The sequence below is a fragment of the Prionailurus bengalensis genome, chromosome X (genome assembly GCF_016509475.1).
Source record: "Prionailurus bengalensis isolate Pbe53 chromosome X, Fcat_Pben_1.1_paternal_pri, whole genome shotgun sequence".
In the NCBI taxonomy this organism is placed as follows: Eukaryota; Metazoa; Chordata; class Mammalia; order Carnivora; family Felidae; genus Prionailurus; species Prionailurus bengalensis.
In genome coordinates this window covers 15,579,474-15,602,215 of record NC_057361.1, presented here as the reverse complement: position 1 = coordinate 15,602,215, position 22,742 = coordinate 15,579,474, and the positions used below count along the sequence as shown (strand labels likewise).

The 22,742-nt window shown below is 43.4% G+C and overlaps 1 protein-coding gene across 1 annotated transcript; it reads right to left on the bottom strand.

Annotated features, from left to right (window-relative positions):
* Nucleotides 1–1,701: 1,701 nt before the first annotated feature.
* LOC122477751 (small nuclear ribonucleoprotein-associated protein N-like) lies at nucleotides 1,702–17,848 on the bottom strand (the record flags this gene model as incomplete). The annotated part of the gene is given in 5 exon segments (XM_043571084.1): nucleotides 1,702–1,884; nucleotides 5,508–5,738; nucleotides 10,191–10,195; nucleotides 17,043–17,466; nucleotides 17,468–17,848. Coding segments are annotated over 5 exon segments (1,224 nt in total), but the record flags the coding sequence as incomplete, so codon positions are not given.
* Between the last annotated feature and the right edge of the window lie 4,894 nt (nucleotides 17,849–22,742).

Genomic DNA, 22,742 nt, shown 5'->3' with positions numbered 1-22,742 from the left:
TGTTGTGTAACCCTTGTTTATTTAATTGTGCCTACGAACTGTGCCCGTGTCATTAAGTATTATTCTACAACATGGGTTTTAATGACTGCATAGTGTTCTGTTGCATGGGCGTACCAGTATTTATTTCCCCACCGTTGAACATTTACATTGACATTTGCTACTTGTATCTCTTATTCTCAATGCTTTGATGAGAAATGAACATTTTGGTATCTAAGTTTTGTGCACAAATATTACTTTTGAAAGATGTATTCTTAGACGTTGAACTGCTGGGTCAAAAGTTATATTTCAAGGCTTTAATGTCTACTTTTATTTATTTATTTTTAAAGTTTATTTATTTTAAAGAAAGAGAGAGAGAGTGTGTGTGTTTGTGTGTGTGTGTGTGTGTGTGTGTGTGAGCAGGGGAGGGGCAGGGAGAGATGGAGAGAGAGAGAGACTCCCAAGCAGGCTCTGCACTGTCAGCTTGGAGCCTGATGCAGGGCTTGATCCCATGAGCCATGGGATCATGACCTGAGCTGAAACCAAGAGTTGGGTGCTTAACCTACTGCGCCAACCAGGCTCCCCTTTAATGTCTACTTTTAAAAACTAGTAACTAGAGGGTGGAGATGTATTTTATTGCTCCTTGGTATCCCTCATTATAACTAGCTCGCTTAGGTGGGGCTCCCTCAGAAGCAGATCTAAGAATAAGATTCGAGCACGAGTTGTTAACTTGGGAAAAGCACCAGTCAAGGAGTGAGGATAGAAGACGGAAGGGAAAGAGGCCAGTGCTAGGCATGTGTTAAAGAGCAGCCTACCTCTGTGGGCAATTGCGGCTTCACACCCCCGAGAAGCTGTAGGAGAACATACTGAGCGCACCTCAGAGCTGTTCCACCTGAAGGGGAAGAAGCCAGGGTATTGACACTCTCCCTCCCATTCATCACAGCCAAGGGCTGCTCCGGGAGCGATCCTTGCCACTCTGGCCTTCCTTGCATGCAGGCTAGGTGGAAGCTTCTGGGTGGAGGGCGGCGGGTGCTTGCAGGTGAGTGCCGAGGGTATCGCCGTTGGGGCACTGATGGCGTCAGCTACGCTGGCCCCATAGTAAAGACACAGTCGATGCCCACGCAGTCTTTTTCAAACAAACGGATGGCACTTTGCGTCTTTTTTCCTTATAGGATGAAAGAGTCATATCTTTTTAGAGTAGGAGGCGAGCTCAGGCACAATCTCAGTCAAGCTTCCCACTTCACGAATGAGGAAACAGGTCCAAGATTGTCAAAGCGAGGCTTCCTTTCCTCACCTAAGACGAAGGACTCCCTGTGTTATGCGTGGGAGTCTGATCATTACAATAATTGACAAGGAACGAAGCATTCGCTTCTGGCCATTGGGATGCATTGCCTGTCCCTCAAGCTCTCCAAACGCCATTCTGTCTCAGAGCTTTGAACTTGCTGTTTCCTTCTGCAGAGAATGGTCTCCCCTAGATCTTTGCATGGTTACCTCCTTCTTATCATTCATTTCTTGGCTCCGATGTCACTTACTCGTTGAGGTCACATTGACCTATGGTTAACTAAACAGCTGAGTTTAGGGAGACGTCATCAGATGGTCAAGGCACAGACATTTAGAGACTGTATGGACATCAAACACAAATAAAGGGCCATAAAATATATGGGAAATGTGCAGGTGCTTTGTGTGGAAGGAAATGAAGAAGGGAGAGTCTAAGTCAATGGGTGTTCAGCAAAGGGGGGTGCTGAGAGTGGTCTGAATCGTTTGGGTGCCGAACATCTTCTGTTTCCACTCTCCAAAGCTCACTCTCCACCTTCTCCACCCTTCTCCATCCTGTAACCCAGGAGGCTGACCTGCATGAGTTGTGTCCACAGGGCCCCCTGCTCTCTGGCTTCCTACTGGGTCCAACCACTGGGCAACACAAGCAAGAGATGGGAGCCAAATAGGGTCAGTGTAAGTATCACCTGTGGAATTCCTTCCTGGGCCATTCTGTGGTGTTTGCCCAATCCCTTATTAAACTTGTCTTCACTTACCCAGTGTGTGTGTTCCATTTGTGTCCCACTGGAACCTTGACTGATACAATGATTTAGTATACTTAAGACTCAGACATCCGACTCAGCACCTGTTTACTTCAGAGGCTTTTACACAGTTATTTGGAATGATGTTATGCAAAGACTCCTGTTTGGTTCTCTTCTTCCTTTCTTGAAGGTCATGTTTTCTCTACCCTTTTTCATCTTCGTGACCTTTAAAAAACTCCGTCTAGGTTGATCTGTTGAATGTGGCTCCTGACTCCAGAGGGGTCTGGCATTGAAATCACCTATCAGAACACCTTCCCGCCCTCTGCTCTCTGGGCCACAGGGAATTGGAATGAACAACGGAAAGGCAGACACGGGAGATCATTTGCTAATCTTCAGAGAAACTGCAGTTGTGAAACATCAGTAGCTCTTAATTAAAAAACAAACAAACAAACAAACAAACAACCGGCAATGACCTTTAGGTGAGAGTCTGTTAATCTCTGAGGCTGTCAGGTATGGGGAAAGGGTTCTGTGTGGGAGGATGGGATTCTCTCCTTCCAGCATGTCTCCTTTATTCCTATCTGCCACCTGTAAGAATAGTAGTTTTTGACGAAATATGGTATTGCAACTTATACAAAGTAGGCATTGAGAGATAGAATATTAGAAAAATAAAAGGTTGATTTGGTTTATGGAAGCTCCATTCCAAGAAATATGAAAGCCTCCTTCCATGACCTACGATCACAGGGCAGGATGGAGTGGACAGGAGTTTTTGGACCTTGAGAATCTGATGGTGCTTCTCCAGATGGCTCTGGCAGCCCCAGATGTATAGAGTTCATAACTGCTTCTCCACAGTGAGCATACTTAGGGTTATGTGTTCTTAATCCACGTTGCAGACCAAGAAATTATTTTATTCATTCAACAAACATTTATTGATCACTTACAATATGGTAGACACTAGGGACAGGACAGTGAACATGACACAGGCTCTGTCTTTGACAAACTGCTCACAGTTAGGTGGAGAAACAAGTATAAGTAAATAATTATGCAGAGTTACGAGGGTACAACAGTTGAGGGAGTAAATTTCACCTGAGGCATTTAGGGGGAAGGCTTGCTGAGGAAGTGATAATTGTGCTAGGTATTAAAGAAGCCATAGATATCCATCATGTAGGGAGAAGGGATAAGACTGTTCCAGGAAGAAGGACCAGCATAGGCAAAGACATACTGAAGATAGACAAGGCATGGAGTGTTCAAAGAATAGCCCTCAGTAGCTGCAGGGCAGGAGTCACAGGTGGGAGCAGGAGCAGAGTAGGATACCCCCAAAATTAATGAAAAGTGTGTTTTGAAACTTCCAGAAGAGAAATTTATTTTGGGGGGGACATGCTTTTCTTGCTAAGGTCTAATTTTATCACACTGAAATGGATCTTTTTCAATGCACATATCCATTTTAAATATAAAATGGGAATTTTAAAAAATCCAAGAGGCAAAAAAAAAAAAATCCAAGAAGCTGGGGAATCCAAGTTTGTAACTCATTTCAAGTACATTTTTGCATATATGTGAAATGGGAATTGTCTTTCTTTTGCATGTGGTTATCCGTTTTCCCCAGTACTCTTTATTGAAGAGACTATCCTTCCCCCTTGTGCATTCTTGGCTCTTTTCTCATAAGTTAATTGTGACCTCTTTTTTGAGACAACTTAATAAAGTGCACAAATCTTAAAAGCACAGCTCAATGATTTTGTACATTTGAATACACCTGTGGAACTACCACTGAAATCAAGATCTAGAAAGTTTCCAGCATCCCTAGGGGCTCCCTCATGCCCCTTTCCAGTCAATACCACCCTCCCAGAAGTAACCACTCTTCTGATTTCTGTCGCCATAGATTAGTTTTTCCTGTTCTTGTATGTCATACCAATAGAATCATATAGTATGCACTCTTTCCTATCTGCCTTCTTTCCTTTTGTTCGATGTCTATGAGATTTGTCCATGTTGTCGAATGTCCTCTGCTTCTAACTTTGATTTGAACTGGATTAAAATTAAAATCATGTCAGGCTTATATTAACTTGGTTACTTATTTGTAAAATGAGATACATGACAGCTATGTCTCAGGGTTTGGGGGGTAATCAAATTTATATGTAGCTGTATCCATTATAGTTTTGTGATTTGACCCATAATAGATAATAAATATAATTGCAAGCACTACAAGTAGCAGAATCAAAGCCTGCTGTGCTCCTCTCAACAGAAAACAAATGTTATCTGGGGCAAGCCTTTCCAGTAGGTTACTGGGCATGAGTTTCGTTGACCATGCTACCCCTTTTACTGAGAGATAAGACTTTCATTTCCCCACTCAGAGTGCCATCAAGCCAAATGGAGACTATCACTAATGCTCAGTCCGCTCATGAAAAAGACATTATTTTCCGCAGATCTCTGTGATCTGTGTGGTTTGGATCTGCTGAAAGGGTAGGCTCCCCAAAGCCCCATTCATGCATCTGAGCCTGCCCCACCAAGTCTTGGGAAGGCCAAACTCCATCTGAGTGATGCCCTTGGTTTCTGTCATTTGGACCTCCTCTCCAGCTGGAGGCAGAAGGATCCTTAGCTGCCAAGAAGAGTTCTAGCCTGGCCACACATCTGAGACCTCAAGGAGCTTAAGCGGCTCCAGAAGGAATCTGCAAGTAATTATGTTTCACAAATTGCCTTTAGTGTGGGACCAGCTTTCTTCAGGCCCTGGGTGAGGCACAGTGTGCGACTTGGGCAGGTTTACCTACCTAAGCTACACGTCCACGGGGGGAGTGGAGAACACCAATGTCGTTTGGAAGAACCCCACTCTTTGCAGGGGAGGAGGGCATCACCAGCCAGGACGTTTGGCAGTACCAGTACTGTCACACCCTCCTGGGCTGGGCACAATCAGCTCCATCTTTTAGTCATCCGCAGTGTGGAAAATTTGGCTGCCTATTGAAAGGGATGGAATTAATGATTTTCTTGTGTTCTGTTGATGAGCTGGGATAGATTTCTTACATTTCTGTTACACCGCAGAGTAGCATCTTCCCTTAATAGATCACAGGCCCTAGTCTGTAGCGGGTATTGCTAGGGGGAGGACTGGCCTTACGGATAGGTGGGTAGCCACCTGTAAGCATGGTGGAGGGGCTAAGCACCGAGACTCTGGAGTCAGCCTGTCCGAGTTCACCTATCTCCACCAGTTACCTGCCGCGTGACTTCAGGCAAGTAGTTAAAAACCCCTCTAAGCTTTGGTTTCCCCATTTGTAAAATGGGGACTATTTTACCTAAGTCACAGAGTTGTTGTGAGAACGAAATAAAACAACCATTATAACATGGCCAGCATATCATACATTTCAATACATGTTACTTAACGTAATAGGAACGAATCTCAGTCCAAACATTCAAATACAGAAACATTATCTTATTATTTATTTTAACTTAAGTTCCATTTGGGACACCCATGAGGTGGAGGGAAATTTGAACTCAATTATTGAGTCTTTTCTAGGCCAGCGCTCTGCAGTTGTTTACGTCATCGCCCATTTTCCTCATAATGGACAGGGTCCTGGTTCCTTTTTCAGTCCAGCAGTTCTGCTGCTTCCAAGATACACTTGGGTGATAGGACTCAGGCAAAGCTGGAGCCCCTGCCCCTGGGACCCAGTATCCCTGAGTGTGCCACAAGTCTCTGCCTTGCAAAGTCTTGCCATCTTCATGAGGCATCACCAAAGCAGCAGGGACCATGAGGCTGCAGATTCTTTCCCTCTCTCAGGGCTTCATAATAGAACATTCTAAGGTAGTCTAGGGGTGCCTGGGTAGCTCAGTCAGCTGAGCATCCGACTCTTGATATCAGCTCAGGTTGTGATCTCGCGGGCATGGGATTGAACCTCGTGTCAGGTTTCACGTTAATAGCACGGAGTCTGCTTGGAGTTCTCTCTCTCCTTCTCTCTCTGCCCCCCCTCCCCTCAAAATAAAGAAATAAACATTTAAAAAGAACATTCTAAAGTATTCTATAAAAGCTACAACTGTTCCCTGCAGAGCAAGTCTTTCTATTAAGTTCATAGATTATGTTAACTAAATAAGAGAAAGGATGTTTTGCCTGTGTGATGATGAAATGAAGCAATTAATAAATCTGTTAGAAATTATAGTGCTGTCATTTTTCTTCTACAGTGCCCAAGATGACTATGGTTTCATGTGATATGCACAACAGAAGGCATAACTTGATTTTATCCGAAAGTAGTTTTTTCTTGAATGTTTTAGATTTTTTTGAGAAAAATTTAATCCCTCCATGGAAGTTGCAAGAACAATACAACAAATACTTGAACGCCACTCACCGAGATTCACATGTTATTGACATTTTGCCACATTTGCTTCCCCTCTCTTTCTCTCTAATTTTTAAAAAATTTTTTTAACATGTATTTATTTTTGAGACAGAGAGAGACAGAGCATGAACGGGGGAGGGGCAGAGAGAGAAGGAGACACAGAATCGGAAGCAGGCTCCAGGCTCTGAGCCATCAGCCCAGAGCCCGACGCGGGGCTCGAACTCACAGACCGCGAGATCGTGACCTGAGCTGAAGTCAGCCGCTTAACCGACTGAGCCACCCAGGCGCCCCCTCTTTCTCTCTAATTTTTAAAGAACTATTTGAGAGTCAGTTATGGGCATGGTGACCTTTCACTCTGCATACTTCCTGCATGCATTTCTTGTGAACCAGGACACTTTTATGAAACTACAGTATAATGATCAAAGTCAAGAAATTTAGAAATGGTGGATACAATATTATCCTCTACATGTGGTCTGTGTTCAAATTTCACCAATTTTCTCAATAATGTCCTTTATAGCATTTTTTTCCTTTCCAGGATCCAATCCAGAATTATTTGCTGTATTTAGTTGTCGTATAGAAATCAGCACTTACAAACACCACTAGAAAAGCATTAGATTGAAAGTCAGAAGCAGTGACTCCATATGACCATTTAGCCTCTTTGAAATGCAATGGTAATGAAAATGAACATTCACCCTGCCCACTTCCCAGGGTTGTCGCAAGGGTCAAATGAGGTACCCTATTCTCTGTGAATGGCAAAGCACTGTGCAGTTATGTAGAACTGCTCCATACACACATTTTCAGCTAGTTTCTTAGTGCTTAATTGCAAAAAGTTACTTTCTGAAGACATGGGAAAGTGTGAGGCGGAGTCAGGAAAATGCTGTCAACAGCTAAACCTGGCGGAGATCATAGCATGCCACCAGTCATTTCAGAACTTTAGGAGACTTCGTATTCCTCTGATGACAGTTCTTTCTTTCCTTCCTTCCTTCCTTCCTTCCTTCCTTCCTTCTAGAAAAGTTCCCTTAATGCTCTAAGAATCTGTGATCCTATTTCTGTAGTCTTTATTCTTTCTCCCAAAAATTGAGGTATAAGTTTCACACAGTAAAGTGTGTATCTTAGGGCATAGTTTGAATTGTATGGGTAAACACCTGTGACACCTGCACACAGATCAGGATACAGAACATTTTCATTATCCTAAAAGGCCCCCTCATGCCCCTTCTTGGTACCCCTCAATTTCACACTAACAGAAACTGCTATTCTGACATGTTGTCATAGATTTGTTTCTTTGCTCTTGAGCTGCATGTAAATGGAATCATACAGGATGTGCTTTTTTGTATCTGGTGTCTTTTTCAGCACTGTTGGCGAAATTCCTCCATAATACTGTGTGTAAGGCTAGTTCATTATTTTCTCGATTGTTGTGTAGTATTCCATATTGTACGTATTGCGATATTGATTTACTCATTTTCCTGTTGATGGACACTTGTGTCGTTTCTAGTTTGGAGCTATTATGAATAATGATGCCATGAATACTTTTGTGCACGTCTTCTGATCGACATAAGGGCTCATTGTTGTCGGTTAGATACCAGGAGCAGAATTGCTCATTAATAGAGTGTACATATATTCAGCTTTTCCAAAGTGCTTGTACCTGTTTACGCTCCCACTGACGATGAGTGAGAGTCCTAGTTTTGCACATCTTAACTGTCACTTGGTGTGTCAGTCTTCCTTTTACGCGTTAGCCGTTTTGGTGGGTATATAGTGATGTCTCATTGGGTTCTGTTTGCATGTCTGACATATTTGAAGTGCACAGTAACTAGGTCATGTCTGCTGTATCAGGGCCAACGTTAAGCAGCTGCTTTCACAAGGAAGTGACTAGAAGTGCACAAGGAAGGCTTCCCAGACCCAAGCTGGGGTGACTCCACAGAAGTCATCATTAGGGGTAACTTTTTGTGAGTGTGATGGTGGTAGCATTTGTCCCATCTGTGGCCACCTGACATCTTTTGAACACCCATCTTACGTTTGGAGCACTTCGTACACGGATGCTGACTTTTTAAAGATTGAAATCATAAATTTGCTTTCCCAGAAACCCCTGCAGCTAATTCCCACTGATCAGATGCACCTCGGGAAGACATGGATTTGAAAGCCAGTTATGCATGGGAACAAGTGCTATGAGGAACTGTTTTCTGCTGAGGGAAGTAAGAAGCTCTCTTTTCTTTAGAGGCAGCAGTGAATGAGTTTCAGGCATCTGGTCCCCACTATCATCTGTGAGAGCTGCAGTGTCTGTTTGAGAAGTAGTCACTCTTTAAACTTAAAAAAAAATGTTTATTTATTTTTGAGAGAGAGCAAGTGGGGAAGGGGCAGAGAGAGAGAGAGAGAGAGAGAGAGAGAGAGAGAATCACAGCAGGCTCCGTGCTGCCAGGGCAGAGACCAATGTGGGGCTCGAACTCACAAACTGTGAGATCACAACTCAAGCTAAAGTCAGTCACTTAACCAACCCAGGTGCCCCCAGAAGTAATCTACTCTTGGCTGGAGCAGACCATTGATGGCTCGGGGAATGTTCCTGGCTGCCTTGTGTTTGAGCCTGACTCTCTGCGCCACACCCTATCCCCACCCCCAGGTTCTGTGAGCTTCCTAAAGATTCTTTTTAAGAAAACTTTCTTTATTTGGAAATAATTTTATGCTTAGGAAAAAGTTCAGTGCACATTTCCTAAGAAAAAGGACCTTCTTTTTTTTTTGAATATTTAATATTTGGATTTATTTAAAAAATTATTTTTATTAACTTGTTTTGTTTTTTATTTTCTTTAATTTACATCCAAATTAGTTAGCATATAGTGCAACAACGATTTCAGGAGTAGATTCCTTAGTTCCCCTTCCCCATTTAGCCCATCCCCCCCCACAACCCCTCCAGCAGCCCTGTTTGTTCTCCATATTTATGAGTCTCTTCTGTTGTGTCCCCCTCCCTGTTTTTATATTATTTTTGTTTCCCTTCCCTTACGTTCATCTGTTTTGTCTCTTAAAGTCCTCATATGAGTGAAGTCATATATTTGTCTTTCTTGGACTAATTTCCCTTAGCATAATACCCTCCAGTTCCATCCACGTAGTTGCAAATGGCAAGATTTCATTCTTTTTGATCGCCGAGTAATGCTCTGTTGTATATATATCCCACATCTTCTTTATCCATTCATCCATCGATGGACATTTGGGATCTTCCCATACTTTGGCTCTTGTGGATGGTGCTGCTATAAACATGGGGGTGCATGTGTCCCTTCGAAACAGCACACCTGTATCCCTTGGATAAATGCCTAGTAGTGCAATTCCTGGGTCGTAGGGTAGTTCTATTTTTAGTTTTTTGAGGAACCTCCATGCTGTTTTCCAGAGAGGCTGCACCAGCTTGCATTCCCACCAACGATGCAAAAGAGATCCTCTTTCTCCGCATCCTTGCCAACATCTGTTGTTGCCTGAGTTGTTCATGCTAGCCATTCTGACAGGTGTAAGGTGGTATCTCACTGTGGTTTTGACTTGTATTTCCCTGATGATGAGTGATGTTGAGCAGTTTTTCATGTGTCGGTTGGCCGTCTGGATGTCTTCTTTGGAGAAGTGTCTATCCATGCCTTTTGCCCATTTCTTCACTGGATTATTTGTAGAAAAAGGATCTTCTTAAGTAATCACAGTACAGTTATCAACTTCAGGAAATTTAATATTGATACAATATTTTAATTGAATTTACCATTTGAGTTTCAATTTTGTCAGTTGACCCAATAGTGTCTTTTACAGCATTTTTCACCTCTCATATGGATCTACTTTAGGATCAGCATTGCATTTAGTTGTTTAGATTGTTTCCATTTAAAGAAAATTAGACATTTCTTGGTGAATACCTAAGCTCATGTACTCTTTGCTATACACACGCTGTAACGTAACCTCTCATTTTTTTTCACTCCATGATACATCATGTCAACTTCCCATATCAGTAAAATTGTCCAAACATAATCATTTTTAATGGTTGCCTAGAATGTTTAATTTCACCAGTCACTTGTTGGTTGATATTTAGCCTACTTCCATTTAACGACAATTCTAATCAGCTTAAAGTAGTGATTGCTAGGTATCTCCTCTACTAATTTTGAGAGAAAATCCTCCATTGACTGAAGTGTGTGATGACTCCCTCTCCCAACTTCTATTGTCCGAGTCTGAGGGATTCCACCTCTGGGCTCAGACATTACTGTTTTCTGTGTCCTCACAATAGCACAGAAGAAATAAAATGGCCGTAGGGCTGATGTCAGAACTCCCAAACTTAGAGTGACTGCAAATGTCACAGCATTTGGTCTGAAAGGCCTAGTCATCATCTGCAGACACGTAAGGGACAGCAGGAGGAGCCTTGCCTAACACCTCCATTTTTATAGATGAAGAAATGGCTAAGTGGCTTGCCTGAGGTCATGTGACTGGTTAAGGTCATAGTTTAGATTGGACCCAGGTCTTCTAACTTCTGGTGGGTGGTTTCTGTTTCCCACACTGCCCTGTTCCGAGTTCTTGAGGTCCTCGCTCTCCAAAGTATGGCCAGGCAGCACTGGCCTTTCTGGCAATCTGATAGAAATGCAGACTCTCAGGCTGCATCCCAGACCTGCTGAACCAGAACCACAAACCTGCTGAAGTTTGAGAAGTAGCGGTTTACGCTTCAGAGCTGTTTTTAGGGTGAACTTCCGTGTCTCCCAGCCACAGAAACTGGGGGCTTCAGGGGATAGGATGAGGTGTCCGAGGAGACACCTCCTAAAGAACTACACAGTGTTCAGTGTTTCAAAATAGCCCCCAAATACTGTTTCAAGTTCAATGAGAGGTGAGACAGTGCAGATCCTGACAGATCCCGAAGTCTCCTTACAAAAAACCCTCTTAAGAACAAAGTGGCGATTCTCACCTCTGGGCCTTTGCACTTGCCACTGCCTCTGCCCGGAAACTGGTTCCACATGCGACTCCGGTATTAAGTCAAATATTACTCCCCTTGCCGGGTCAGCCTGGCTTGCTGGTTTGTGTGGCGCCGGAAACAGCTCCCACAAGATGACTGCTCCCACTGCTGCCGTCTGAGTTCCAGCTACCGCGCTCTTCCTTGCCCTTCCAGCAGAGGGGGGTACCAGCTCCCTGCTGTTACTCTACTGTACTGCACCCTCCCAGGGATTTCCCTAAACCCTGACCGCATCTCTGCAAAGCATCCCTTCCTTAATCTCCTCAATGCCTCCTAATTGTGTGTGGCTTTTGTTTCCAGCCAGTACGCTGTTGGTGGGCGCGGGGTAGGGAGTGGATGGGATAGTCGGCTGGCCTTCATAACTGTGCGGGGTGAAAAGCTCTCCAAGTGATTTTAAATTTTTTGAATGTGTTTTTAAATTTATTTTTGAGAAAGAGACAGAGCGCGAGGCAGGGAGGGGCCGACAGCGAGGGAGACACAGAATCTGACGCAGGCTTCAGGCTCTGCGCTGTCAGCAGAGAGCCCGACTCAAGAACTGTGAGATGGGGACCTGGAAGGATCCTCAACCAGCTGAGTCGCCCAGGTGCCCCCAGGTGATTCTAATTCACATTCACTTCCCTGCCTACAGGGGCCACTCTTCCCAGGCCCTCTTCAAAGTAGCAGGAAGCAGGGAAGGTGGAAGAAGGAGGGGGGTGGAAGGAAAGGAGAGGCTGAGGCCAAGAGAGGAGCAGTTATTAAAGCAGAGAATGCCTGGGATATCACCATTTTCTTTTCACATCAGGGTCTTTGAAAATCCCGACTAGTCTGGAAGCAAGTACTGGACGGCAAAGACGAAACTTACCAATTTGTAAGAGCAACTTGGATGTGGCCACTCATTAGTCTACAGCATATTCTGCTTTAAAAGAGGAAACGGTACACAGGAAACATTACTCTCCTTTTCCCCTCGCTGACTATTTCAACTAATAGGCCTATGCATTAGTCACTTTGCTAATGAGTAGTTTTACCCTGGCTCTCCGTGAAGTAGGCCAGAGAGGGGCCCTGCAAACTCTTGGAACACCTCGTGAAAAGTCCTGTTCTTGTTGACCCATTAGCAGAGAGGTGAGACACGCCGGGGACCAATGTTTGTATATCCGAGCTATGTTTGGAAATTTAATTGTTTTTCTAAAAAATCTCAGTTGAGAAAAGTTGAGGATTTGATAATAGGGTGAAAATAGTACATTCTAAGACCTACTGTGTTCTTATTTTTCATTGGCCTCTCCCACTTTCATAGTCCAGAAAAGCAAACAAGGGAAAAACTCCTTCACCATGTCTTCTACATCAGAGGTTCTCACCCAGGGGCAATTGTGCCCCCCAGGGGACACTTGGAATTTGTCTGGAGACAGTTCTGGCGATCACCCCTGGAGTGAGGATTCTACTGGCATCTAATGGGTAGAGACCAGAGATGCTGCTCGACATCCCACAGTGCACAAGACAGCTTCCACAAGGGAGAATGATCTAGCCCCAAATGTCCAGAGTGCTGAGGCCGAGAGAACCTTCTCTGCCTTAAAATTACAGCTCTATTAGCAAGGAAGTTGGTGTTCAATAATCTTCATAGCTTTGCAATTTAAAAGCCACTGTTTTTAAAGTTAGGTGCCCCTACTGTACTGATATCACTATAAATCACTCATTAAATATCATTTGCTTGGAGTTTGTGGAGTTTTGAAAATGGCAAGTTTATTGCATTTTTTCGGTGTGTAATCGATGTTTTCCAAAATAGAAACCAGGCTAATTGGTCAGATGGAAGAAAATCGTTTCAGAAGACACAGAATTTTATTTTTAATTGCCTCGCTAATCAAAAGCATTTCCCCTTCAGATTGTGGTTCTAACTAAAGAGATGCTCAGCCCGAAAGGAAGTGGTCTGAGGTTCAGAGTACCCAAGGCGAAGATAGTGGAATTAGCATCTTAACCATTAGCCACTGTAAAGAAGAGATGAGAATCCAGGGCTCTGTGGGAAAGACTTTACCAGACACAAAGGTATCAAATGTCCTGTCTCCCTTCCACCCAAAATAGTTCTGGCCTGAACATGAGGTCCTCAAGGTATCTTCGAGTAAGGAGGAAAAAATCTGTTCTGGGCATTGACAATTACCAACCATTGAGGTTTGCTGGTCAAAGAAGAGGCCAAGAGTGTCTTACTTAAATAATGTTTGTCACTGAGGGACATGGCCTGCTGGTTAAAAAAAAAAACAAAAACAATCCAAAAACCCTTTTGTTAAACTTTACCCTGTGCTGGAGAAGCAGGCTCAGGAGGAATCAAAGAGCTATCAAAGAAGCTAAAAGCCTTTTGTGGCAAAGAAAAATCAGCCTGGTGTTAAAATTAATGAAGATGCTGGAAGAGCAGAGACAAAAGTGCTGGAAGGATGAAGATAGAGAAACTATTTTAAGGTCAGTCTCCAAGAAGATGGGGAAAACACATGAGGCCAGGTAGAAGGAAATGCCAACCCCTCCAAATTAACTATCCAAAGAAGGACTACATTTCTTGGAAAAACTGACCCTATGCAAACTTGCAGCTCCAAATACCATTCTTCTGAGTCTATTACAAGAATGGGCTCAAGGGCCTCGCCGATCCAGGAGTTTGAAGAGCACTTGAGAGTTTGTTGAAATTTCTGCTCTTCTCCAAAGGAATGTTCCTAGAAGCAGAAATTGGTCTGCTTAGGCTGACAATACTAAAATGATGAAGAGCTCAGATAGGCCCAAGCTGCAGGAATTTAACAAGGTTGTCCAAGTGATGGATACGTAGTGGATGAAGCTCCCGGCCAAAGTTGTGCAACTTGACTTTGTGGATCATCCAAGGCCAGCTCCCTGCCAGGTGAGGGTACGGGGGAGTGTGCGGCTGTCGTGGCTGGCTCCCTACTGTGCAGCGTGCCAGAAGCAGGCTATTCCACCAATACTTTAAGAACATTCTCATTTCCAAGTCAAGAGGGCCCGTGAAAATATGGTGGTGAGTTGGGGTCAACACACTCCAGCAAAGCCAATAATAACACTGAACAATAAGTAACTAAAAGTGCTGACAATCTTTGTTATCGAATCCACTTTTTGAAGGTAAACCAATCAGTGGCTTATCCTAATCAACGAGATGATCACAAAAGGTGGGGATCAAAATAGCAGAAAGTATTGACTTAGTATTTGAAAGCACCAGAGTAAATCAAGAAGAAAAAAGAATTTAATGTGGCAGAAACAATTCCAACAAGGATTAGCAAGAAAGCAAAGATGGTCATGCCCCAACCGGAACAATACTAATGACAATAACACCTAACACTCATTTGCCCCTTACTCTGCACGAGACATTGTTAGGTGCTTCTATTAACATTATTGTATGAAATCTTTCTCACAGCTCTATAGAGTAGGTACCATTACCCCCTTTTGTAGATGAGATTCTGAGATGCAAAGACTTTAAGTGATGTGCCCAAGTTTCCTTAACTACAAAGCAGTAGAGCCGGGATTTGAATCCATGTCTGCCTGACTCCAAAATCCGAGCTATTAAACACTATATTCTACTAGCATAAACTTTCTGGCTCTGTGGTGGAGTAGGATGCCCCAGGGGAACAGCGGAAGTTTCATCACTTGGGTTTTCAGACTGAACAAAATATTAGTTATGTGTGTCATAGGAAGTAATCTCTAATGGCTCAGGGTGGATTAAAATAATATCTGCAACTTCCATTTCTGAATGTTAAGAACTCTTAATCCACAGCACTGGCCATATTAGTGTAGCCCATTGCACTTTCACACACACTTTCTCATCTGATGCTCACTGAAACCTTGTGAGGTAGGCAAGCCACATATTACCAGGCCTCTTCTCAAAGATATGATAGGCAGTCCCATCAGAAATGAAGCATTGCCAAGTTACTTATCATCAAAAGTATGTGGGAGGAGGGGGAAATGGGATTCCAAAAAAGTTGCTTATTTCAACCCTGAGCAGTTCATAATTTATTTCCACAGCAGCGTGATTGCTTCCTTTTCAACAAGGCTTTGACTCACTCAGAGGAATGTATTCCATTACAAGTCCGCTGGCTTCAGGCTTTATGTAGAACCCGTTGGTTGCCATGACGACCAGTATTAACAAAATACAAACCATGAACTTTTTCAATCCTGGTCACTAACTCACTTCTAACAGTCCACCTCAGAACAGCGGAAACTGATGGTGCTTCCGAGGGAGTATATATTCATATCTCCATTCATTCCAGAGGGTTCCTCTTTCACATTTGAACAGAATCTCGAGACATCTGCTTTGGGTTCAAAGATAACTTGGACATAAGGTTTTTTTTTTTTTTTTTTTTTTTTTTTTTTTTTTTTTGTCTCTGTGGTGAAAGGTGTTTGGAGAGCAGTGTCTTCAGCCATGATATTCTATTTTTTAAAAACTTGCATTTCTCATACCGAATAAAGGTTTTGCCTCAGGTTGAGGCAAAAAAATTAATACACTGAAGATTAGTAATGGCTTGGTATAGCAAAACCCCTATAGCATTTATTACTTAAGCACCCAGCTCCTATCAGAAGATGTTTATTCACCATACCAAAAGCCTATAAGATGATATGTTTGAATTTTGGAAAACAAGACAATTCTTAAAAATTTATTTATTTATTTTGAGAAAGAGAGAGAGCAAGAGCAGGGCAGGGGCAGAAAGAGAGAGAATCTGAAGCAGACTCCGCACTGTCAGCACAGAGCCCGATGTGGGGCTGGAACTCACAAACCGTGAGATCATGACCTGAGTCGAAGTCAGGAGTTGGAAGCTTAACCGACTGAGCCACCCAGGCACCGCAAAAAAGAAGATAATTTCTAAGACACCATAAAACCTCGTTGGTTATAGCTAAATGAGAAATTGGAGGAAAGAGAGGTGGGGAAGTTTAATTTGAAATAGTTTTTCTGAATTGTAGTGAACCTGTTTTTCTTTGCTCAGTGGTCATCCCCAAATCTTCCGACAACACTCTGACTCTCTTTGGGGAGCCACCCTCTACCCCGACTTCAGGCATGTAATTCAGGTACAGTTGACCCCACCCCAGTTCCAGGAATGCACATGTAACACAAGCCTGGGCGATCGGAGTAATGTGTCCCATTGAATATGGAGATTAGTTCAAGGAAAGGCACGTGACCAAAGTCAGGCTGATCTAAGCCAATAAGATTCAATTCCACAATTTTATTTTGTTTTGTTTCTAAGTTTTGTTTTTAAGTAATCTCGATACCCCATGTGGGGCTCGAACTCACAACCCCGAGAGCAAGAGTCTCTCGCTCCACCGACTGAGCCAACCAGGTGCCCGAATTCCACAATTTCTGTTGGAGTTCTTGGGACAGAGGGATGATCTTTGGGGTTGCTGGACAGGTGTATGAAAGCCTAGAGCCACTGGCAATGATCTTGCTACCAAGAGGAAATAGTAACCTGAGAACGGAATCTACTTAGAGGGAAAACAGAAGACAGATGGAAAGAGTAAGATCCAATTTCCAATGACATTGTTTGAGCCCCTGAATCAAGCCTTGCCTGAAGTTCGTCTCTGGACTTTTTGGCTATTTGACCGATAGATTCCTTTTCTCCTTAACTTTAGTTCAGTTGGATTTGTTATTTACAACCAAAAAAGTCCTGATCAAGAGAGAAAAAAGATGTATATTATTTTATTTTATTTTTTTGTTGAATTGCTCTGTGCATTTATTCGCTAATATTATTAATGCAGCAAAGAGGGCACAAAAGCTCACAAACACTGTATGTAGTTTCACAGGACACATTGCAGAGAAAGGAGTGACTTGAGAAGGACTGACAGTATTGTGTTCTGGTGGACACACTCCTGGGGGAGGGGGACCTCTAATACCTGGCGGAGGGGGTCTCATTCCTGGAGGGGGAATGCCTATTGGCGTCCCTCCGGCAGGGGGAAGCCCAATTGGTGGGCCCATGGGTGGTCTCATACCACGTGGAGGAGCCCTGATGCCTGGAGGTGGTGTAGCTCCGCCCACGGGAGTGGGTGGGGTCCCCCGTCCCGGTGGGCACCGGGTGGGGGCTGCAGCAATGCTGGCAATAGCAGCAACTGCAGCAGCTGCTACAGTACCTCTTCCCTGTAGAGCCATTTCCTGTTGGGATGGTCCCCCAACCCCTCGCACGGGGCCTGCAGATCCAGCAGGAGCCGGGGGGATTGGAACACCGGCTGGCACTCCTCTGCCCGCTGCCCTGCCGACCCCAGGACCTCCTGCCGCTCCAGCAAGTGGTACCCCGAGCAATGCCAGGGTCTCTGGGGGGTGGTCCTTGACAGGCATGGAAACCCAAGTTCTCCCTACGTAGCAACACCAGACCCCCAACCCGCTTTTCTTCACGCTCTGGCCGCTTCGCATTCTTTGGCCTGATCTTGCTGGATTCATCATAATTCCGGAGGATCACGTTCCTACGTTTGTCAAAAGCCTTAGAGGTGCCAATGAATGTTCGGTCATCTTGCAGGATACGTGTGGGTCTATATAGTCCGTGTGCCGTGGCATCTTGCTGCTCTTTCCCACAGTCACGGCTGCTGTTGCACCCAATCCACCGTCCACGGTAAGGTTTCAGGATCCTTAAGACCTGGGGGAAGGCTACAGATAAAGGTGTGACGGCGGCTCTCCTACACACAGTGCAAGCTTGGGGGCAGAAGCTTCAAACAGTAGACGGAGGCTGCTTCTTCCCCTGGCAATCGGCTAAGCTGGATGTTCCAGTGCTGCTTTCACCACTGCTTGGTGTCCCAGCGAAGAATCGCCGTCCCAGTTCGGCCTGGAAATCCACCACAGGTACTTGCTGCTGCCGAGACCGCCTTGGGTACAGCTGACACTCTTGGTTGCCCAGGGAGGCTCTCCTTCGACATTTGACTTGGACTTGCACCTTGGGCACGTGCGGTTCCGCAGTCCGTCTCAGGTGTAAGCCGTCCCTGGCTCGCTCCACCGCGCTGCTAGCCGCCCCTCAGAACAGACGGTCGGGCATCTCTGGCGACCACTCCGCTGTGCCAAGATCTGCATTATCTTAAATGCAATGATTAAATCTAAGCTAAAAAGTAGAAGGGATCTCCAGGGACCCTGTTTCAGTGATTAGATAATTATGTCATCTAATAAGCCTAATGAATTCCCCTGAAATCAGTCCCTTGGGGGAACTTTATTTGCTTAAACATTTTAGAGATCTCCCCTTACAATCTTATTTATGATTTTAATTTGTGCTCCTGAAAAATAGGTTTCTCAGAAAGGCTACATTTTGGCTCCCATGTTGACTGGAACCCATCAGCGGGATTTTATTGTGGCGGGCACTGGACGTGTGGATATCCTGATCACAGACAATCCTGAACTTCCTAAAGAAAAACTGAAAACATACTGTTTTTTTAGTCTTCAGCTTCAAGGCATTGTTACACTTAATTAGCTTTTGCTCCATTAGGCACTGCACAGTTGCTTTTTTAAAAGTATAAAACATTTGGAGTCCCAGCCAAAAAAAGACTTTAACAACATATAATTATTATCTTGTTTTTCTTTAAACATCTTCAAGAACTTTACAAATTTTCCTATTCATTGTCATGCATCTTAGGGGGTTAGTGTATTTACTTTAGTAGATTTCCTGGACTATTAATAAAATCCTAAATGTTACATTATGACAAGGATTCTCAACTCTGGCTGCCTAGGGGAATCACCTGGGGAGCTTTTCAAAAATATTAATGGCATGGCCCCACCCTAGACTAATTGAATTAGAAATTTTTGGAGTAGGGTTCTGGCACTGGTGTTTTTTAAAAGCTCCCCAGGTGATTTTAATGTCCAGCCAGAGCTGAGAACAACTGTATTATTGGAAATATTGACTACAATCTATGATTTGTTTCAGCAAGGAATCGTTTAATAAGGAATACTTTGGAAACACCCTTATTTTCTCAAAAAAGAGTTTAAAAAATTATGCACATACACACACTCACACACACAGGAAATACATTGTATGTGTTTGAGAACTCACTTATGCTCTTGGGTCTATGGAGGCACCTCTCACCAAAACTGATCCTTTCAAAGAAATATGTAAGAGGCCGACTACTTTCCATGTGTTGGAACATCATTCTTCCTTTCTTCAAGGTGAATTATATCCATTATTATCCTCGAATATTGTCTGTTTGAAATTGCATAGTTCTGCAACTGATCCTTGGTTAACTTGCCCGAAGACTGAGCTCACTTACTATTCCCCCAACTCCAGCTCGTGGCACTTAGACTTAGAGGAAGACTCGTGATTACCGTCTCAGGGGATACTATCTTTTTGGTTCGGAATAGTACATAAAACCTCAAATGACCCAGAGAAACTTGCAGAGCACGCGAGAAAGAGTAAGATCTTGAGGTAAAGGGGACAGGATGAAGCCAATCACAGAATCTCTTTCTTTAATATGAGCAAAAAGGGATTTTTAAAAATAGCAAAAAGTGACCAATAGCCACCATGGAAGAAAAGTGGCATGACCTTGAGAAAATAAGAAACGGTGGCCGGAGGAAGGACTGGATAATTCGGGCGCTTATTCTGGCTCACTGGTGTGCTGGAGCAGGTTCCCACTGGCTCAGGAGAGCCTGCTGATAGTCCAGTTTTCAGGGATTTTTCAAGCCAGGGATTAAATAGAGCAGTTCTTAAAAATTACACTTACGATTAAACAAATTTTACTTAAAACAAAGATAGTAAATGCTCAAAAACACCGCTTTCTAATTATTTCACTTCATTTTACTCTTATTTATGCTTTTGAGGTTATCTATGTATCCGCAAGGTGGAAATACTGTTTAACAATGTGCTACGCTATATAGCGATGTGTGTTCCAATTCCACACTTAGTCATGTCACATTGGTGGCTTGAAATTGGCTACGGGGGGAATACTTATGCTGTGGAAACTGGCATACACTCTACATTAGGGATTTTTATTTTTGAGAGCCAGTCTTTAAACATTTACCACCACACTACTGCTCTTAACCTCACCCCCATGTTCCACTGACCATCACCTGATATGGTACCGGGGGGAGAAAAAAAAGCCAGTTGACAAAAACCCATATTCTCACCACTCACTCTCAATTTAGAGAGAAGTGAATTGATGAGGAGAATCAGAAACCCTAGGGAAAAAATCAAGGAAAAGAACTGAGTATTTCATCAGGGACAGAAGAAAACATCCTCAGTGTATGCCATTTACTAGGGATTCATACGGAATTGAGGGCATAATTCCAAGCCTAACATATTAAGAATAGGATTTGTCTCCAAGTATGAGGTCTGAATTCCTAGTGCAGAACACAGAAGATATTCTTTAAAGAGAGCTCGTGTCCACCAACAAAGGGGGCACACAACCCCAGTTGAACTCTATCTCTGCCCCTCTGGCCATATCATCAGTGTAGAGAAAAGTATATAAAACACTTCATTTAGGACTCAAATTGGAGCTCTTAGAGGAAGACAAATGAGTTTTAGGTAGGTTAGAATGGGGTCAAGATTTCACTCACACATGTCAGGGAAAACAAAAACGTCCAGTCAGCTGCCAACATCGAGAATGAGAAAGTAAAAATAAGATAAAAAACCAAGATGAAATGCTAAAACAGCAGATGGGGCTAAAAAGGGCGAAGTCAGAGTTAAGAAAACAAGTTGAAGACCAGCACAATACAATTATAGGTTGAATGAATTGATTGGAAACAGCAAGAAGAATGGACACCAGGTGAAATATCACATTATTGACAGAAAAGGTTTGGGGTTATACAGTTAGAACAGAGGTAAAGACAAATGTCAAATTTTAGACTATTAGTAACCAAATAGAATTTGGTAACACCTCAACTAGGGGATCAGAATTAACATTACAAATGAGGGGCAGATAGACATCAGATGGGTGTGATACCCTGAGAAGGACACAACATTTATATGGAATTCTGGCTGGGAGTGTAAAACTGGAATCTAAGAAGCATTCTATTAAAAAGAGAAAAAGGTCTGTATTCTTTTAAGATGTCAGTGTCATAAAAGACAAATGCTGAAGAATTGATCCATACCTAAGGGGACTGAAGAGGATGACCAGTGTTCTTGCCTGAATGTTTGTGTGCCCCCAATATTCATACGTTGAAAGCCTAACACCCAAGATGATGGTGTTAGGAGGTGAGGCCATCGGGAGACAGTTTGTTCATGAAGACAGAACTCTCATGAACGAGATCAGTGTCTTATAAGAGCAGCCCCAGAGAGCCAGCTCACCCCTTCCATCACGTGAAGCTACATGCAACAAAAGAAAAAGTAGATAATTTTGGTCCCATCAACATTTTATGTTTCAAAGAATAGCAGCAAGACAGTGAAAAGACAACCCACAAAATGGAAGAAAATTTTTGTACGTCATGTATCTGATAAGAGATTTGCATCTACCATATATAAAGAACGCTTACAACTCAATAATAAAAACAACCCAATTAAAAAATGAACAGGGGCGCCTGGATGGCTCACTTGGTTAAGCGTCCAACTCTTGATTTCAGCTCAGGTCATGATCTCGTGGTTTGTGTCTGTGCTGATGGTGTAGTGCCTGCTTGGGATTCTCTCTCTGTCCCTGTCTCTCTCTCTTTGTCTCAAAAATAAATACACATTTAAATAATGGGTCCAGGCTTTCCTTTTGGGGGCGATGGTGAAAATGTTCTAAAATTGACTGCGGTGATAGTTGTTCAACTGTGAATATACTAAAAACCATTGAATTGTAGGCTTTCAATGTGTAAATTGGATGGAATGTGAATTATATTTCAGTAAAACTGTCATTAAAAAAGATTTGAACAAAGGGGAAAGTCATAGCATGGGATTTAACTAGCATAAGAAAAAACTTTTGTGCTATTTTGGTTGTTTAACAGATCAGAATTTAGAATCACCCCACCTTAGTGCTAATGGACACAAGGAATGGCAATTCACTCTGGCAGTCAATTGCTCAGCAAGATGTTTACTGAGTTACTATGTGCCAGGCACTGGGCTGGGGGCTGAAGACAGTGAACAAGACAAGCATGGTTGTCATACTGACAGTAGTCAGAGTGTACTTCAAAGACATACATTAAATTACAAATTACACAACTGAATAAATGCCCTAGGAGAAAAATCCAGATAGTAGGAAAAGGTCACTGGAGGGTCCCAATCTAATCTGGGAAGGGAGGGGGGCTTCTTTGAAGAAGTGATGTTTGAGTTGAGCTCTTGAGGATTATCAAGAATACACTAGATGAAGACTGGGTGTGAGGTAGAGAGGATTCCAGACAGAGGGGCCTGGGCCTCCTCTGACAAGGAACCAGGGGACAAAGGGCAGTGAGAAGTGGGGGGGGGGGCAGCATGGTGGGTGCTGGAGAGGCTGGCAGACCCCGAGGGCTTCATAAGCCACATTAGGAAATTGATCTTTATTTCAAAGGCCATGGCAAGCTGTTGACAGATTTTAAGGAGAGTGTTCCATTTATGTCTCTAGTATGTTTTCCTGTTAAGTCTCCCCCTGCGTAACACAAAAATTAAACTACCTGATTATGTCAGTGGAGGTGATGTGGCTCCCCCACTA